This window comes from Glycine max, chromosome 5, assembly GCF_000004515.6.
Source record: "Glycine max cultivar Williams 82 chromosome 5, Glycine_max_v4.0, whole genome shotgun sequence".
NCBI lineage: Eukaryota > Viridiplantae > Streptophyta > Magnoliopsida > Fabales > Fabaceae > Glycine > Glycine max.
Genome location: NC_038241.2, coordinates 5,235,543 through 5,253,448, shown reverse-complemented (window position 1 = coordinate 5,253,448; position 17,906 = coordinate 5,235,543). Strand labels below are relative to the sequence as shown.

General features: G+C 29.2%; 1 protein-coding gene across 1 annotated transcript; it reads left to right on the top strand.

The window, feature by feature from the left end:
- Window positions 1-3,458: 3,458 nt before the first annotated feature.
- LOC100788318 (monocopper oxidase-like protein SKU5) lies at window positions 3,459-8,185 on the top strand. Its single transcript, XM_003525754.5, has 9 exons — window positions 3,459-4,122; window positions 4,411-4,520; window positions 4,621-4,891; window positions 5,016-5,154; window positions 5,797-6,163; window positions 6,554-6,919; window positions 7,003-7,081; window positions 7,499-7,698; window positions 7,794-8,185. The coding sequence occupies exons 1-9, from the start codon at window positions 3,964-3,966 to the stop codon at window positions 7,894-7,896; spliced, it is 1,794 nt and encodes a 597-aa protein (XP_003525802.1). The 5' UTR covers window positions 3,459-3,963; the 3' UTR covers window positions 7,897-8,185.
- Window positions 8,186-17,906: the final 9,721 nt, after the last annotated feature.

Here is a 17,906-nt window from a genome sequence, read left to right as displayed (position 1 = left end):
CCAGTCTGGTGTCCCATGTCAATACGCTTTCAATAGCATCACAATCACATGAGCGTGGGAGGTGGCTTCAATTGCTACTAGTGTTCCTCGCAAGACCGAAATATATAGTACTATTGAAAACTTGTACGCAATGGCAATCTTAATTTATGTTTGAATCAAAACTTTTACAAGTTCATTTCATTTTATTTTTACTCGGTGGAGGTATAGGAACTACTTTTTGGCCCGATTATTAATTCATTAAAAGGTGGAACATGGATTGGAATTGGATAGAGAACATGGACTTATTCAAATCCATTGAATAATTTTTAATATCCTTGGCTCTCGACACAATGAAGGGAAATTATTTCATTATATAACCCATGTTATTAATTAAGGACTGTGTTTTTATGTTTAGAGTTTAGACACATTACTTACTTGGTTAGAAAAAGCATCAACATAATTATGTCCACATGCTATCTACCACTGCAGCGTTAATTACTAACTCAGGCTCCAACAACAGCAACTGCCATTTATTTATGAATAATTCAAAATTTAGCAACAATCAAAATCTTCTTACTTAGTAAAATTAGATAGATAAAGAATTCAACACTTTTAATGTTTCTAGGACATATATTTATTTTTTTGTACAAGATTTTTTAATATTTTCTTGACAAAGTATTAAGAAAATTTATAGGATGATGTAACGATATTCTTTATTTATTTACTTTTACTTAATAAACACCTCTTTATTTATCCTTTAATTGTTACAATTAAGTTTTTTTTATCAATTTTTCTGTACTTAAAATTCTTAACTTTTCCTTTTTTATTAATCATGAATTAAAGCAGACATAGCATTTTAAACCTTTTTCCCTTTCAAAATCAACTAATCGAATTATTATATTTTATCTAAATTTAAAATTTCAAAATTTGCTTCTTCATAACCTTATTTGAACCTTATAATTTTTTTTTCCAATTTTCACAATTTTTGAATTCCTAAATCTTTTAAATAATTTTTTATCATTTAAGTAAAAAAAATCATGAATATAAAGATTCTATGTAGGAAGAAAAGTTGATAGAAAATTTTAATATAATAATTAATAAAAATTAGTTCGAATAAAAAGTTATTAACGAAATAAACTGACCATAATAAATTAATAATGAAATAAAAAAAAATACAATAAAGGCTTTTTTTTAATAATTTTTTAAAACAAGTTTTATTTATCCTACAGCTTGGGCATCTAATGATACAATATTATGCAAGCATACGGCTGGTTTTAATTAAAAAGACATACATAAAATCTTTTGTCAGTCTTACAATCCACATTATAAATTCAGGCCATGTTTCCTGAATTCTTGAATCTCAGCTTTCTTTTCTCAAATTGTTTTTGCTAATTGTACGTAGACAAGTGTCAAAGTTAGTTGAAATGTCACCTTTATCAGTAAAATTAGTAAAAATCATATCGAATGGCTTAATTATAGGACACATGGGTGATGGGTGAGGTTACTATTCTTTATAACTCATATTATCAATATACATGTTTGTTTTGCACAAGTAATTGAAGATTTTGAGCTGCTTCGTATTTTTTGCGGTGTCAAGAATGTTTAACTCTGTCAGATGCTCCTAGAGAAAAGAAAGGACCATGTCAGGATATGATCATGGTGTTAGTTGGATGAGGGTCCTAGCTAGTTCCACCCAAAGTTTTTTTTTTTTTTTTCCATTTTGGCTCACAAGTATTTATTTCCTTTTCTAAACCTCTCTTGAATCACGACACGTTTTCTAATTTTGCATGCTTACCATTTTCACATTCAAAAGATAAAAAAAAAAAAAAATGAATCCTATTTATCACTGCCGAAATACACAAACTGACAGTGTTTATCTTTCATTATGCAAGGAATTCATTCAACGACAGTTTCATTATGCCAGTTTTTTTTTTTTGAAAACGACAATTATGCCACCTTAATTTGTACTTCCTTTGTGATCAAATTTGCCATAAGACTGATTAGTTTTTGTTTTTATGGTCAAGACTAATTAGTACTCAAAGTGAATTATAATGTCTGAAATTTTATTTAGGAACTTAATAATAAAACCCTAGTTTAAAATCAACATATTATTAATTTGAGTGATATCAAGATTTTAATTAATTATTATGGAGAATTTAGTTTAATAACTCTACCATGAGTCAAAGACAGAAAAAGAACCTACGGTGGATTAGATTTAGCGAAAATTAAGAATTAATCTTTCAGAACGTGATTAAGATTTGAATTTTTAAGGGAACATGATTATTACTAACCATTATGCTCCTACTTTTCTGCTAAACCGTTTTCTGTTTTAACTGATTAACTGGCACAGAAGTGGTATATTGTGTCAAAATCAAAGTTTGTCCTTAATCAGAATTAAAAAAAATGGAAATGTTTTGAGAGGAATTGAGGCTGTAATTGAACACTTTACTTGGCTGGACTCACGTGGTTATGCATCATCATCACGAACCGTTGAGATGAGTCAAAACGATCCGACGGTAATTACGCGGAGCACAGCCTTGGCCCCACACGGCCTGGAGTAGTGGGCCCCACTTGTAAAATGGCTCGCGGCTGGCAAGCATGTGGCGCTTTTTGCAGAGATCCGACCGTTGTAACGCAAATTACGCCGCTGCCCCTATCAAACCAAAAGGGATAATGACCCATCCATCAAACACCAAATTTAATTAATTAATAATCGAATAAAACAAATTGCCAATGCATATGTTGTTGTTTCTTTATAGAATCCTACAGTACCCTAACAGAAAGCAAGAAAGAATGCTATGGTGCCAACAACGGCTATATGGACTATTTTATTACGTAAGAAATTACCTATAAATCGGATTTCAAAGATTTGATTTTAAAAAAGATACTATAGATTTAAATAATACATTACAGGAGAGCTTCATTATTACCTTTTAGAAATTATATATATCTTTCACAGTATACAATCTAATTGGAGTTAAATAAGACCATCATGTGAAAAAAAAATTTCCATTAATATTTAAATTATGTTTATTTTTCTGTTAAAATCTTGATAACATAAATTTTTAATTTATGTACTTTGTGCATGTTTGGAAACTTACTAAGATTGAAGAAATCACATTTAAATGTTAATATCAAAACTATTAACCTTTTAAAATCATATTTAAAATGTAAAAAATAACGTCTAAAATATGAAATCAAACATGTTATTTATTGAGTTGCATGTTTGAAACTAAATTTAAAATGCATCTTCACTCTCTCTCTCTCTTCATATTCAAAGGCTAAACAAAATGAAAGTTACTTTTTGGTGTAAATGTGAATTTTCACATTAATGAAGAGTTTTAAAATGCACTAAAAAAAGTAAAAAAAACGAAGAGGATGCTTTGATACATTTATATTTTCGTGGGTTAAACTCAAATTTGAAACTATTGATTGATTGTGTTAGAAAATTCTGAGTTGATTTATGTGTTCATTGTAGCTTCATTGTTAACTTAATAACAACACATATATTTACAGTATGTCCGAAATTTATATTTGAAATTAATTGTAACCATGCAATTTGCAGCCGCACTTTAAGCCCATGACATGGCTACGTTAATTGTAACCTTAAGAAAGGAAGAAATTGTGTATTATTTTACTTATTTTAGGAGAGACAATAGTCAAGTAGCCAACAAACAAATGAGAAGGTGTGAACTGGCTACTGGCTGTCATCCCTTCATTCATCTTCTTCCAGTGTCTGTCTACACTACGGATAGAGCTTTTTTCACACCACAGCTAAAAGTGCTGGAATAGAGCCCTTCCCCTTCTTCTTCTTCTCCTCCAAATCCTCCTTCTTTTTCTCTTCTCTCTACCACACAAAAACCCTTACCAAGTTCTTTCTTTCTAATTCCCTTGATAATGTAAAATCACAGAAAAAGAAAAAGCTACTAAAAACTTGGCTCTAAACCTTTCTTTTTTTGAGGAAAACCTGAAAAGTTCCACACAATGTCTTCTTCTTCTTCTTCTAGAGCTTTCTTCTTCTTCTTCTTCTTTCTTATCAACGTCTCCTTGCTCCTCACACTCTCTTCTGCAGCGGATCCATTCGTTTCCTACGAATTTGAGGTCTCTTACATCACTGCCTCCCCTCTTGGAGTTCCTCAGCAGGTTCCTTTCTCTCTCTCTCCATCTGGGTGTGTGTGTGTTCATGTAAAGTCTCAAGCTTTACTTGCAGATCTGCATCAACGGACACTATTAGATAGCAATGTTATACCTTTTTTCAACACTTGAAACTTGTGAAAGGTTGTCATGTGATTGTGAATGTCATTATGAGGTGTTTGTTTGTTTGACTTAGTAAGAGTTTGGTTGGTGGGTAGGAAGAAAGAGCTACACTAACACTAGTACAGGGTTTTTGGTTATGGCCCTCATGTCTCGTCTGCATTGTTTCTGTTGCAGGTCATTGCCATCAACAACAAGTTCCCAGGTCCTACTATCAATGTTACCACAAACAACAACGTTGCTGTCAATGTTCGGAACAAGTTGGACGAGAGCCTCCTCATTCATTGGTAGAGTGTGCTTTGCTTGCTTCAGTTTCAAAAACCTCAATTTTAAACAAATATTTGTTTTCAGTGAGCTGAAAAGTTATGGAATTTTCATATGAAACAGGTCTGGGATTCAGCAAAGGAGGACTTCGTGGCAAGATGGTGTTCTTGGCACAAACTGTCCTATTCCTGCAAAGTGGAACTGGACTTACCAGTTTCAGGTGAAGGATCAAATTGGAAGCTTTTTCTACTTCCCTTCCCTTCATCTTCAGAGAGCTGCTGGTGGATTTGGGGGTTTCATCATAAACAACAGACCCATCATTCCGATTCCTTTTGATACCCCACATGGGGACATTGTTGTTTTCATTGGAGATTGGTACACCCGCAATCATACGGTTAGTGTGATAGTTTAATTAATGGGAAGTTGGGAACTCCTGTTTTCTGCTAAGTGTCAATTCAATTTATACTGTAAATAACATGGGGCAAACTGTTTGATATTGGTTCTGCTTTGGAATGTAGGATTTGAGGAAGGCTCTTGATGATGGAAAAGATCTTGGCATGCCGGATGGTGTTCTCATCAACGGGAAAGGTCCTTACCGATATAATGACACCCTTGTTCCTGATGGCATTGATTATGAAACAATTGAAGTTCATCCTGGTAAGTTCTTGGAAGAAATTTAATTCCTATCGGACAAAGTGAGAAACTTATGTTGTATAATTTGTCTTATGTTAGGCTTCTTTAGGCATAGAAACATGGAATCCTTGACTAATACGCTTGTCCGAATTGTGAGAAAAACAATAGACTTAAAAGTTATGGAAAACAAGCAAAATCTGTCTTGTATACTGCATACTGCATTATGCATGTTCAGACAAACTTTTCTACAACTATTACAAGGAGAAGAAGGTTAAATGAATTGAGTTTTTCTCATAAGCTAAAAGCAACTTATACACTTAACTTTTATAGAAACTTTCTCATTTAACTTTTCCAAAAGATGAAATGTATAAGTTGATTTTAGTTTATGGGAAAAGCTCAATTCATTTTACCTTCTTTTTCTTTCTTTTTTTCCCTAACAAGTTTTTATGGAAAAGTTTATCCAACAGGACATTGGTACATTGATTAATATCTGATCTGTTGTGTAGGGTGGAAGATTTCTATTAGAAAGAAAAGCTTCTTGTGGTTCTCACAACTGTATTCATTATAATTTATTTCCTTGGATGACTTTGGGTCTGGTGTTATGTCATATTTGATAATGATTTACCTGTTAAATGATTTTAATGGTTATCACATGATGTTCAACAGGAAAAACTTACCGACTTCGTGTACATAATGTTGGAGTATCAACAAGTCTGAATTTCAGGATCCAGAGTCACAACTTACTTCTAGCAGAGACAGAAGGGTCTTACACAGTGCAACAGAACTACACTAGCTTAGATATTCATGTTGGACAATCTTATTCTTTTCTGTTAAGCACAGATCAAAATGCAAGTACAGATTACTACATTGTAGCAAGTGCCAGGTTTGTGAATGAATCACGTTGGCAAAGAGTTACTGGAGTTGCTATCTTGCGCTATACAAATTCCAAGGGGAAGGCCCGTGGTCCTCTCCCACCGGGTCCTGATGATCAATTTGACAAAACTTACTCAATGAACCAAGCAAGATCCATCAGGTCAGTGCTGCAATTTTTAGCATTTTCTGTTATCTACACATATTTGTTCACACTTAAATCTTCAATCTTAAGGAATAGTGTCAAATTAAGCAACTATACTTGGTATTGAGTTTCTGTATTGTTTTGGAGGTTCAACTATTTTAAGGAGTTTTTGGATATGGTGATAATCAATGTGTCAAACTAAACCAACATCTTTGTGTCATTCAGCTAAGGATTGTATGTATGTCACCGTGTCTCAACTACATGGACGGACATCTTAAATGTGTTGCAAGTATCAAACTTTAATGTATTATTGAATAATAATTCCTCTTGAATTTATGCAGATTAGATTCTCAAATTTGAGAATTAAAAAAATCATTACTCACTCCATTTCTGTGGTTAACTGTGTAGATGGAATGTATCAGCAAGTGGTGCTCGTCCTAACCCACAAGGGTCTTTCAGATATGGTTCCATCAATGTGACTGATATTTATGTATTAAAAAATAAGCCACTGGAGAAAATTAATGGGAAGCAGCGAGCAACACTCAGTGGAAACTCTTTTGTCAATCCTTCCACTCCAATCAGGCTTGCTGACCAGTACAAACTAAAGGGAGTATACAAGCTTGATTTCCCCACCAAGCCTCTTACCGGATCACCTCGCACAGAAACATCAATCATTAATGGAACTTATAGGGGATTTATGGAAGTTATACTGCAGAACAATGATACTAAGATGCATACTTATCACATGAGTGGATATGCATTTTTTGTAGTCGGGTACTGGCTAATACCTTCTCTTTTATATTGTGCCATTCCATGTTTCAGGAATCAATAACACAACTTGATTTTGTTGGCTGCAGGATGGATTTTGGTGATTGGTCTGAGAATAGCAGGGGTACATATAACAAGTGGGATGGAATAGCTCGCACTACAGCACAGGTATATTTTTATCTTAGATATGTTTGGCTCCTCCTGAACACTAAAATCATTGAAACTTTCATGCTTTCCAAAATGTCAAATGCATCACTAGAACCTCAATTCTGTTCATATCACAGGTCAATAATTTTTTGTTAACAATTTCAAGTTCTCACTCATGTTCTTGATGAATTCTTTGTTTCAAGGCATTTGAAATGTTGGAACTTTTTGCTGCAACTGTAAACTTAATAAATTCCTGTTTCTCATGTTGCTGACTGACATATATGGATAGTCTGTGTTCTTTACCATCCTCATTGCTTCTATATTCATTGTTTAATGATTTGACCTTCTATGTCAATGAATCATGATTCATAGAAGTTATAATCTCAAACTCAATCTCACATCTGTTTGTTTCCATTTTCCTAATGCCTATCATTTTAGGTCTATCCCGGAGCATGGACAGCAATTTTGGTTTCCCTTGACAACGTAGGAGTTTGGAATCTCAGAACAGAAAACCTTGATTCATGGTATCTTGGTCAAGAAACATATGTCAGGGTTGTCAACCCAGAGGTCAATAACAAAACTGAGCTTCCCATTCCAGACAATGCCCTTTTCTGTGGTGCCCTTAGCAAATTGCAAAAGTAAGCTACAAATCCTTCTCTCCCAACTAACCACCATTAACTTGAAATTGTGTATGGTTCTAAATTTTGAGGTCAATTGTTTTCTTTTCTTTCAGGCCTCAAAAGGTTTCGTCAGATGCACCATCAATCACTGGGAACAAACTGAAGCTGCTCTTCACTTGGCTCGTTGTATGGGCATGGATCCACATTTTCCAGTAAAAAGCACATTTTGGGTCATCTACTCTTAGTTGCTTCAAGTGGACTTGTGGCTTGTTGGTGAGGTTTTGTGATTGAGTTATTAGTTTTGTAAGTCTTGTTTATAAATTATTGATCTTTTGCAGTGATTTTGACTTGTATTCTTCTTCCTATTAGCTTTATGCTTGTGGTTCCATGTTTAATTTATTGGGACTTGTGATTCTTTTAATGCCTATAATTGATGTAGTAATCACAATTTAATCATACTCTTGATACATGTAACTTTACCTGCCGACTCCTACTTTCATCTTTATATTTGTGTAGTTTGTAGCCTATCATGCAAGGTCAAGATGCATGGACCCAGATGAAGATGCTTGATGCTTCTCTAGATGTTTCACAGATATGATCTAGCTAGCATATCTTAAAAAAAAAAAAATGAAAAAAAAAAGGAAAATAACAAATTGACATAATGACATGACCAAACAGAATATTTTGCACATGCAAGTTTGCATGGAGAAAATTTGTTGGATTTGCCTTATTGAGCTTGGGTAGATGCTACATTTAGCTTTGAAAATCTTCCTCCCCCACTTTCCTCTATATTCTTCATTTTTGTTATGACTAATTTTTGTCCTTGAGGGACCGTTACCACTTTTATTGCCCTCAGAGGTTGAAAGTGACACTCCATAAATTTTCAATCACAATTTCAGCACTCGTCGGAAATTTTCAGAGATAAAGTTTAATTTAGGTTGCTACATCTATTGAAAAGGACCATTTTTTCCCTAAAAAAAAGAGGAAAAAACAAAGGAAAGGAAAAGGCCATGCTTAACATGCATGTACAAATTGTAAATATGTGCACGACACTTGCGGATCTTGTCGGCAGTACAGTGTCACAACAACTTCCTCTCTATTTCAGCATTCCTGCCAAAATAAAGTAGTAGTTTATAAGCTAAGTTATGGAAATATCTTAACAAATATACTCATAAGCTCCAATTTATACAATTTCTTCCTTAATTGTATACAATAGTTTTTAAGATTTAGAAAAGTAAAAAAAATATATAATGTATGTAACACATTGTTTAAATATGTAAAAAAATGAAAAAAACAATGAAATCTTTTTCCTATTAATTCATCATTTATTACAATTCCTTCCTTAATAGTGTTCTTTATTAAGAATAATAATATAAATAATAACTTTTTAATGAAATTATAGTTAAAAATCATAAATAATAACTTTTTTAATGACGTTAAACACTTTACAGTACATATTTTTAATATAATTTACATTTTTATTGTCATATTTATTGTAGTTAGAACTCTCAACTCTTTTGCTAATTTCACTCTTAATAATGACAAAATATTACATATTTATGTTGTGCATTTAACACTTTTTTTTATATATAAAACTTCATCCAAATTAAATACTTTATTTTCTAGTAAAATTTTAAAATATTATCAATCTTTAACTTTTAACATACTGATTATTTTTTATATATAACAAAGAGGGGCAAAGGTTTCTATTTAGCACCCAACTAATTTATTTTCCACCAGATCTGCTCATTTGTCTCAGTTTTCTACAACTACTTAATTTTTTGGTATAGCTTCTTCCTTAATTATTTTTTAAAAAAATATTGCTTTTGTGCCAAATAAATTATTGCTTTTAAGAATAAAAGGTAATCATTCTTTTTAATAAGACATGCATGAGTTTTCAATTTCTTTCTGTCAAAAAAAGTTCTCAATTTATTTTGGGTGCAAAAATCATTACTATTCATTTTATCCCATTTTCTCATTTTATGCAATATGATAAATGAAAGAATATAAATATCATCAACATGTTTTTAGTTATTAAATTACTTTTATGTAAATTCTATTAAAAAGAGAAGATTCAATTTATTTAAATTCTTTTAAAATAATAAATTATTATTATCGTCATAATTTTTGTTATTATTACTATCATTATTAAATTTTTTTCTCTATTCTTATTATTACCATTTTAATTACTTCAATTGTCATTCTCGTCACATATATTATAACTCAGTTATTCAGTATTTTTCATTTTAATGTGGATATTTTTAAAAGAATTGGATTACATTTTTAAAATATTTTATTTGAATTAAATATGAAAAATAAATTTTTTAAAATATTATTTATAATAAAATTATTTTTTCAAAATTTTAGAAATTTATTCTTAAAACCCTCATTTTAAGGAATAATTTAATTAAAAAATTAACGTTCCTTTTATCAATCGCATGCGAAGATTTGGAGACATCGTTACTTATCCCATCGACCTTGTCAACATTCTAATACTGGACCAATATAGGAGCCATCGCCAACTAAACAATTCAGATCCTTAGTTGGAAAGATTTTGAAATACTTTTCTGGGTGATAAAAGAAAGGAAAACGTCAAAAGGAAGACCACATTGTTGCATGTTTTTTTATTACAGTTTATAAATTAAAGTTTTAATTAATTTAAATTTGTAAAAATAATTCAAATCTTTCTTCTACAAAATTAAGTTTTGATGCAAAATTCTAACAAGTAAACTTATTTTTGAAGGTAATTAAATATATCACAAAACTATGCATAAAAAAATATCACAAGACTGAATTTACTCTTAAATTAAATTTGGAGCACCTTAAACGAAAAACCAAACATAACTTACTTCTATTATAAATCTGAATCATTATTATCTTAAACTCCTATATTAGATAAAAGTATTTTTTTTTAAGAAGATAAAAGTACTTTTAAGAATTAATTATTTGATGAGAGTATTTTTTTAAAATGAAAATATTTTTAATAATTGTTATCTTTCTTGTTGAGTCAAATAATTTTAATGTGGTTAAATTGCTTAATTATTTCGAAAATTGTTTGGAAAATTTTAAGTATATCTCTAAACTATTTTTTTAAATTAGGTCCTTAATTAATTAATTTTTTAATTGAGTTCCTAAGGTTTTAAAATTATCATTAATTATCATTTTGGAGTGAGCGGATCAAATTCATGATCCAATCTAATCAAATTTAAACTATGTCTCTAAACTATTTTTTTAAATTAGATTCTTAATTAATTAATTTTTTAATTAAGTTCCTAAGTTTTTAAAATTATCATTAATTATCATTTTTAGTGGTTTTAAACAGCTAAAAAATTAGGGGTGTAAAGAGGTCAATTTGGAGTGAGTTTGGTCAAATTTATGATTCAATCTAATCAAATATGAACGAATTGGTTTGGGTTTGTTTTCTAAGGAAAAAAATGAAATTCAACCCATTTGTAAATTATTTGAGTTGGGTTGGGTCAACCGATCAAAACATTGAATTTTGTATATTCTTTTTTAGAACGCATTTTTTATAAGCTAAAATTTTTATTAAATAAATCAAACATAACTATTTTTTGTTAGATTTTTTATTAAAAAGAAATTTTTGTGATGCTCTCACAACCCACTTTACTCTCGTAACTCTTATCTATTTATCTATCCATAGATGATGAAAAGTTAAACATACCATATCCGAGATAAGGAGTTTCAATCAACATAATGAAGATGAGTTTCAAACACTTTTTTCTACCAAAATCAATGGAACATTACAAAACCAATAAATTTGAAATATTTTTAGAAGCCAATTGAAGTGACTTTAATCAATAAAATCCTTATCGCTTTAATCCTAAAGGTTAGGGATGCGTTGATTTTTACTCAATTCAGGTTGATAAGTCTACGTAATCAATGATCAATAATATTTAATTTTTTTAAAATTTAAAAATATATGTTATATATTACATATAATAATAATAATAATTTAATACAAATTAATGAGTCAACAGGCGAGATTAATGTGTTAGTGGGTTCAAAAATTAAAATCCGTGACCCAACCAAAACTTAATGGGTTTAATCAGTTTGATTTAGGTCTGACCCAAATACAAAAACTATCCATCTCAAATTATTTGGATTGATTTAGGTCAATTCAGATTTACTAGGTGATTCGTGCTTACTTACATCTTTATAAAAGACTAATCAAAAGAATTTTTTTTTAATTTAAACATGTTCAAAGACCGATTTGAGTTGGATTGAACTAAACTCATTATCTAACCTGATTAAAATTATCCAAATTTAGTTGGGTTTGTGTTTTTGTTGTCAAATCCAAACTAACTTGATAACAAATAAATGAGTTTGAATTAGGTTAATCAGGTTAGAACATTTAAAATTATTTTAAATTTTTTTAGAATTTATTTTTTTTCTTACCAACCTTAATGCATTCTTCATGTATTTTATTTCTATAATTATAACTTATTTATTGTATGACTAATCTTTTACGTGAAACAATAAATAATTCTTTTAGACAAGTTCATGGCTAACTTATGTTACTAAACAATTAATACTCAAGAAATTTTGTAACCATTGTTATTCAGTAATATTTATAATTTAAAATATGCGTATAATAATAATAATAATAATAATAATAATAATAATAATAATAAAATGTCAAATCAATAGGCTGGATTTACATGCTCAAAAATCAAAATTTGTTACCAAACTTGTACAGGAATGAATTTGGTTGAATTCGATCCAAATTCTAAAAAAATTTAAACCAAATGATTGGATCAGTGCCGTTAAATTCAAGTTTATTAATTAACTTTACCTATGAACACTCCTACCTTTGAGACCTAATTAATTTTTTTTTCTAGAAATCAACTTGAAGATTTTCAAATAGTTTAGAGACCAACTAAGTAAATTAACTGTTTAATTTCATGTTTAATTTTATTTAACAACTAAAGTAAAAAAAAAATCTTCCTTAAAAAATGTTTTTTTGATTATCACAAACCACGTTATTTTATCTTCATGTGGATTTGATTTTCTTAACTAATTATCTCTTTCAATCTATCACTTTAATTTTTTATAAACTCAAAATATAATTTATATGTTCAAAATTATTAAAATATTTACTATTATAAATTTTAATTATATAAAAATAAATATTTATCATGTGTACAATCCATAACGGATTAATTAAATTTGGATAGCTAAACAGATATCTGCAACGACTTTGTCTTCTATGCATTAATTAACACACACACACATAAATTTCTCAATTTTTTCTACTTACGTACTTATGAGATTAAAGTATTTTAGCTTTTTTTTTTTAGATTTATTATATTAAAGTAAAAAACTTTTAAAATTAACTTCTAAATTGAGTATTTTGATTAATATGTTAATGGATTTAAAATATTTTGAGTTAAATGTTGAATAGTGTAACTATTTCATACTTCATTGCTTGTGTTAATGAATTCATCTACTTTGAGTGAATTGTCAATTAGTACAATTGCTACTTCATTCCTTGTTTTTTTTAAGAGGATGCTTCATTCCTTAATGAATATTTGTGTGAATATGAGACATATATACTTAATCTTTTATCTGATAGGACGGGTGACAATGGGTTAAAACTCATGTTATAGCTCCGTCCCTTTGTCATTTTTTATTCGTAAACATTGAGATATTAATTCAATAAAATATATAAAAAAACATATTCTCACTTGTATATTGTTCATGCAAATTCATTTTATTTTTTTTAAATGAGAAAAAATATTTAAACACATAATTGAAAAGCAGAGTCTCGATCAACCTTGCACAATTAACAAGTTTACTATATACGTTCCATTATACCAAACAGTATATAGGAGCATTATTTTAACAAGTTGAAGAAGATGAACACATTTTATCCTAAAACCTACTTTAAAGTTTTGATTTTAATTAAACTATTAATAAGCATATTAAGAACGAAGAATTTTGTTAAAATAAATCATACAGGTAGTAACATATACTAGCATTTCTCAATTATTATTAGTATGGATCGCCTTCTCTTGATAATATTGGAAATAAAATTAGTATGGACCCAACTATTACCAAAAGATACAGTCTCAGTCTCGGTATATATGGCTTGTATAATGCTTGTGGGTGATGCCTTGCGTACATATATAGTTGAATATGTTGGAATTTTGAGAGAAAATAACTGGTTTGTGTTCTCTTCTTTTCATATAATTGTATTGCACTTGCTTTTACATCAAAAAAGGCTAGGATGCATGCGCAAAGAATTGAGCGTGTTAACATGTTGGAGCTAAAGTGTGCATTTTTGCTTTCTTAGGAAAATATCCCACCCAATTGGGGGGATGAATGGATGAGAAAAAGTAAAGTACAGGAGCACCAAATACTATTAGCAGTCGTTTGTGGAATGTGGGGCTATGTATGTGCCTTTTCTTGATTACAATTGCAACTGTGTGCTATGTAATTATTCTTTTGCTGGGGATCAAGATTTAATACTCTTTTGGTTATAGTACCTAGCATCCGATGCATACGAACAACTGTTTTTTACTTGTCTGCCAGATGCCCCAGAAGCAACATGTTTGATTAAAAGAGAAATTATATTAGTTATTGGTACAATAGCTTTGCATAAAGGAAACATAAATAGAAGGAAAAACTAAGATAAAATGAATGATGTAAGGCTTACAATTAATAGAAACAATTTGAACATAATTCGAGATTCAATATTTTATTCGTTTAACTTTGTTTAAAAATCAAATAATAAACTAGATTTGATTTAAAAATTGAATCCATTTAATAAATAAGTTGAACTGAACTTCAACTATGTATAGTTTGACTTGATTAATTTATTTATTCTGAATGGATTTTATTTATGAACCACTCATATATATGTATATGTGCCCTACACACTTTTTTTTTATGTAAATGTATTAGTAAGTTATAATTAGAGAATATCTTAAAATATATAATGGTGTAATTCATATCAAAATATAAGAATGTGGATGTTAGTATATGTTTGTGGAATTTGCTAACTTATAAACTCTTATTTTTTAGTATGAATGTGTTAACAAGATATAATTAGAAAATACCTTAAAATATATTGATGATATAACTTGCTAACTCACTCATCTTAGAAAACAATAATGATTGGTTAGCAAATCCACACACATATATGAAAACAATTAATAACAATCATTAGATCAAGATTAAATAATAGGCAATTAAGATTAAAATATCTAAGAATTCAAATTAAAATCTAATATAAATATCAAATTTCTTAAAGATTCACTGAACAAATCTTGTCTTAAAATATCTCAATCATCGTTAACACATTACTATGGTTCCCACCACCTCTTCCGCCATGACAATCATTAGCGACGATGGTGACATCAATGACGACGATAATTATAACGGAGGAGGTGGTGACATTTGACGATAATAGTAGTGGTGACGACGATAATCAATGATAACAATAGTGATGGCTATAATGATAATTATGGTGATAACAATGATAATCATAATGATAGTGATAGTGATAGATTCATTGAGATATTTTATGAAGTGATAATTGAGATCTTTATAAATTTATTTGTTGTTTTATTACTTTTTTAGATATTTGATAATATATTATATTTTAATTTAAAATTTTAAATATTTCAATCTCAATCATATATTATTCTTAATCTTAACGTGATAGATGTTATAAGTTGTTCTCCTATTTTCACACGTAAGATAATGTTATACTCTCTCTAAATAAAATTAGTAAATTAATTGTAACTTTAAATTGAATTGATTTGATGAGCTAAGCTTTGAATCAAGTCAACTTTGAGTGAGAAAAAAAAATATTCATATCAAACTCAACTCGAACATTGAACTGAATCTATTATTTTTAAATCTTCCTGACAGCCCTAGATATAATGTAAAAAAGATAAAACAAAATAATATTATAAAAGAAATCTTATACGACTCAAATTTGAACTATGGACTTCGAGCAGTTCCCATTCTGTTCTTTACCTCTTTCACATTCTTTATTTTGGATCATTGTTTTATCTGACAGCTATTGAACCGACTCCTCGAAATTAAGTGCCAACATGCTGCCATGCTCGTGCAAACAGATTCGTCTGTACTAACTTTTGGAGGTTTTTGTAACAAACAAATAACGAAAACAGTTCTTCATGTACAAGCACAGGCTCCAGTTGCCAGACCGATTTGGAGTGATATATATATATATATATATTACCATACAGTCATTATAAATTAGAAATTTTATTTCAGAAAATGAAGTTTTCACTATTAATTTACACTTCCATTTATTTTCAAATTTAGGCATAATTGGAAAATATTTCGATCCCTGATTAATTTAAAAATAAAAAATTTAAGATTCGATTTCTAGCTAAATGTACGGGAAAAGGCTTGATTAAGAGAAACAAAATCTGTTATAGTGATCTCTATATCATAAAAGAGATCAATATTTAATTGTCGATTGAATGATACTCTTAGTATAGGCAAAAAATATTCTCAAATAATCAAATAACCGCACCATTAGTTATTTTAGAAACTTTCATTTTGAAATTTGAAAACAGATGGTTCTTATTATTACCAGGCCTGTATTCTATGTTCCAAATACTAAAATTGGAAAATTTTATATTTAGGGAATTATATGATCTTTGAATTACGCTTCTCCTAAAAAAAAAATGATCTTTGAATTATTACCTGGTTACAAATTATAGCAAAGATTAAAAAAAAGTATGCTTGTGAGTAAGAAAATGATAAAGTTAGAAATCATCAACTGATGAACTTGACTCTCTTGAATCTTGATGCATGGTTAATTAGTTTGTTAGAATGTGATTCGCAGCGGCGATTCCCATTTTAATCGCCCAGGCCCAAGCATTAACTTGTGACATGTAAAACCTACTAACCCGTAGACTTTTTGGCTAAGAATTGATAATTACATTATATCAACCAACAGCAACTACTGTTGTTGCACAAGTAGTACTAATGACATATGATTTATTATTTTAATCTTAATTGATTTTTAAAGATGTTTGATAAATATTTCTAATTTTTGAGAATGTTTCTAAATTTATTTTAATTTAAAAACAAAAATGTTAAATAAATGATTTTATGAGTTGGAATAAAATGAAAGTTAAAAATTATTTTAAATACTCTCATGGAAATATAAAATTTTCACTCACACGGATATATATATATATATATATATATATATATATATATATATTCATTTTTACATTCCAGAAAATCTAATAATTAGGTTACATGACAAGAGTTTTTTATCTTCTCCCTTATATGAATAGAGTTTATTATAAGTATGCATTGAATCAGAGTTATTGTATGTTAATGAAAAGATATTAGATACATATATATAAAATTTATAAGATTGATTTGGTGGTTGAAAAAAAAATATATAGGTGACTAACAAAAAAATGACAAACTAATAACTAATATATCTTTCAATATAAAAAAAAATTAGATATTCATGTATTGAATGGAAGTATTTTCACTTGTCGTCTAACGGATATGCTATGGTTCCTTTTTATATATATATATATATATATATATATATATATATATATATATATGACTTCATTCTCAATTATTATATTAATATTGAGCACGGTGGATTTTTTTTTTTTTGGTCTGCAGTAAAATTTTATGAAAACATCACGGTACCAGGGGTACCAATTCTATACAAAGAAGTAGAGCCATCAATAGACTTAGTCATTTAGACTCAACTTATATGTGCTTCAAACAACAATGTCCCAATAAGTCCCAAAGAATATTTTGTACTATGTAAAATATAGTGTATAATGCTTTTGTACGCATGAGTACAGTGTCACATGAATGAAAATTGATTTGTAGAGTCACCTGGTGTGGAAAACAAAAAGTTTTATAATTATTACTTGCCACTAATAAGCCATGACAGTTACAATTCCAAATTGCCAACATGTATTAGGCTCTCAGCATGTAGGTTGAATTAGAATATTCCTAAAAATGTATGGATTTTTTTCAAAGTGCTTCTAAATGTTACTCTTGTACAAATGTACAATGTTGTTTACCAGTAAACTATTGCTAGCCAAAGAAGTTGGAGTTAACGCTGGATTGAAGGCTCAGATTGGATTGCAGCATAGCTGGCTAAATGATTCATAATTTATCAAGATAAGAAATTAGTTGAATGCAAGTTTTGTCAAAGTCAAAATACTTTCTTCATAAAGTTG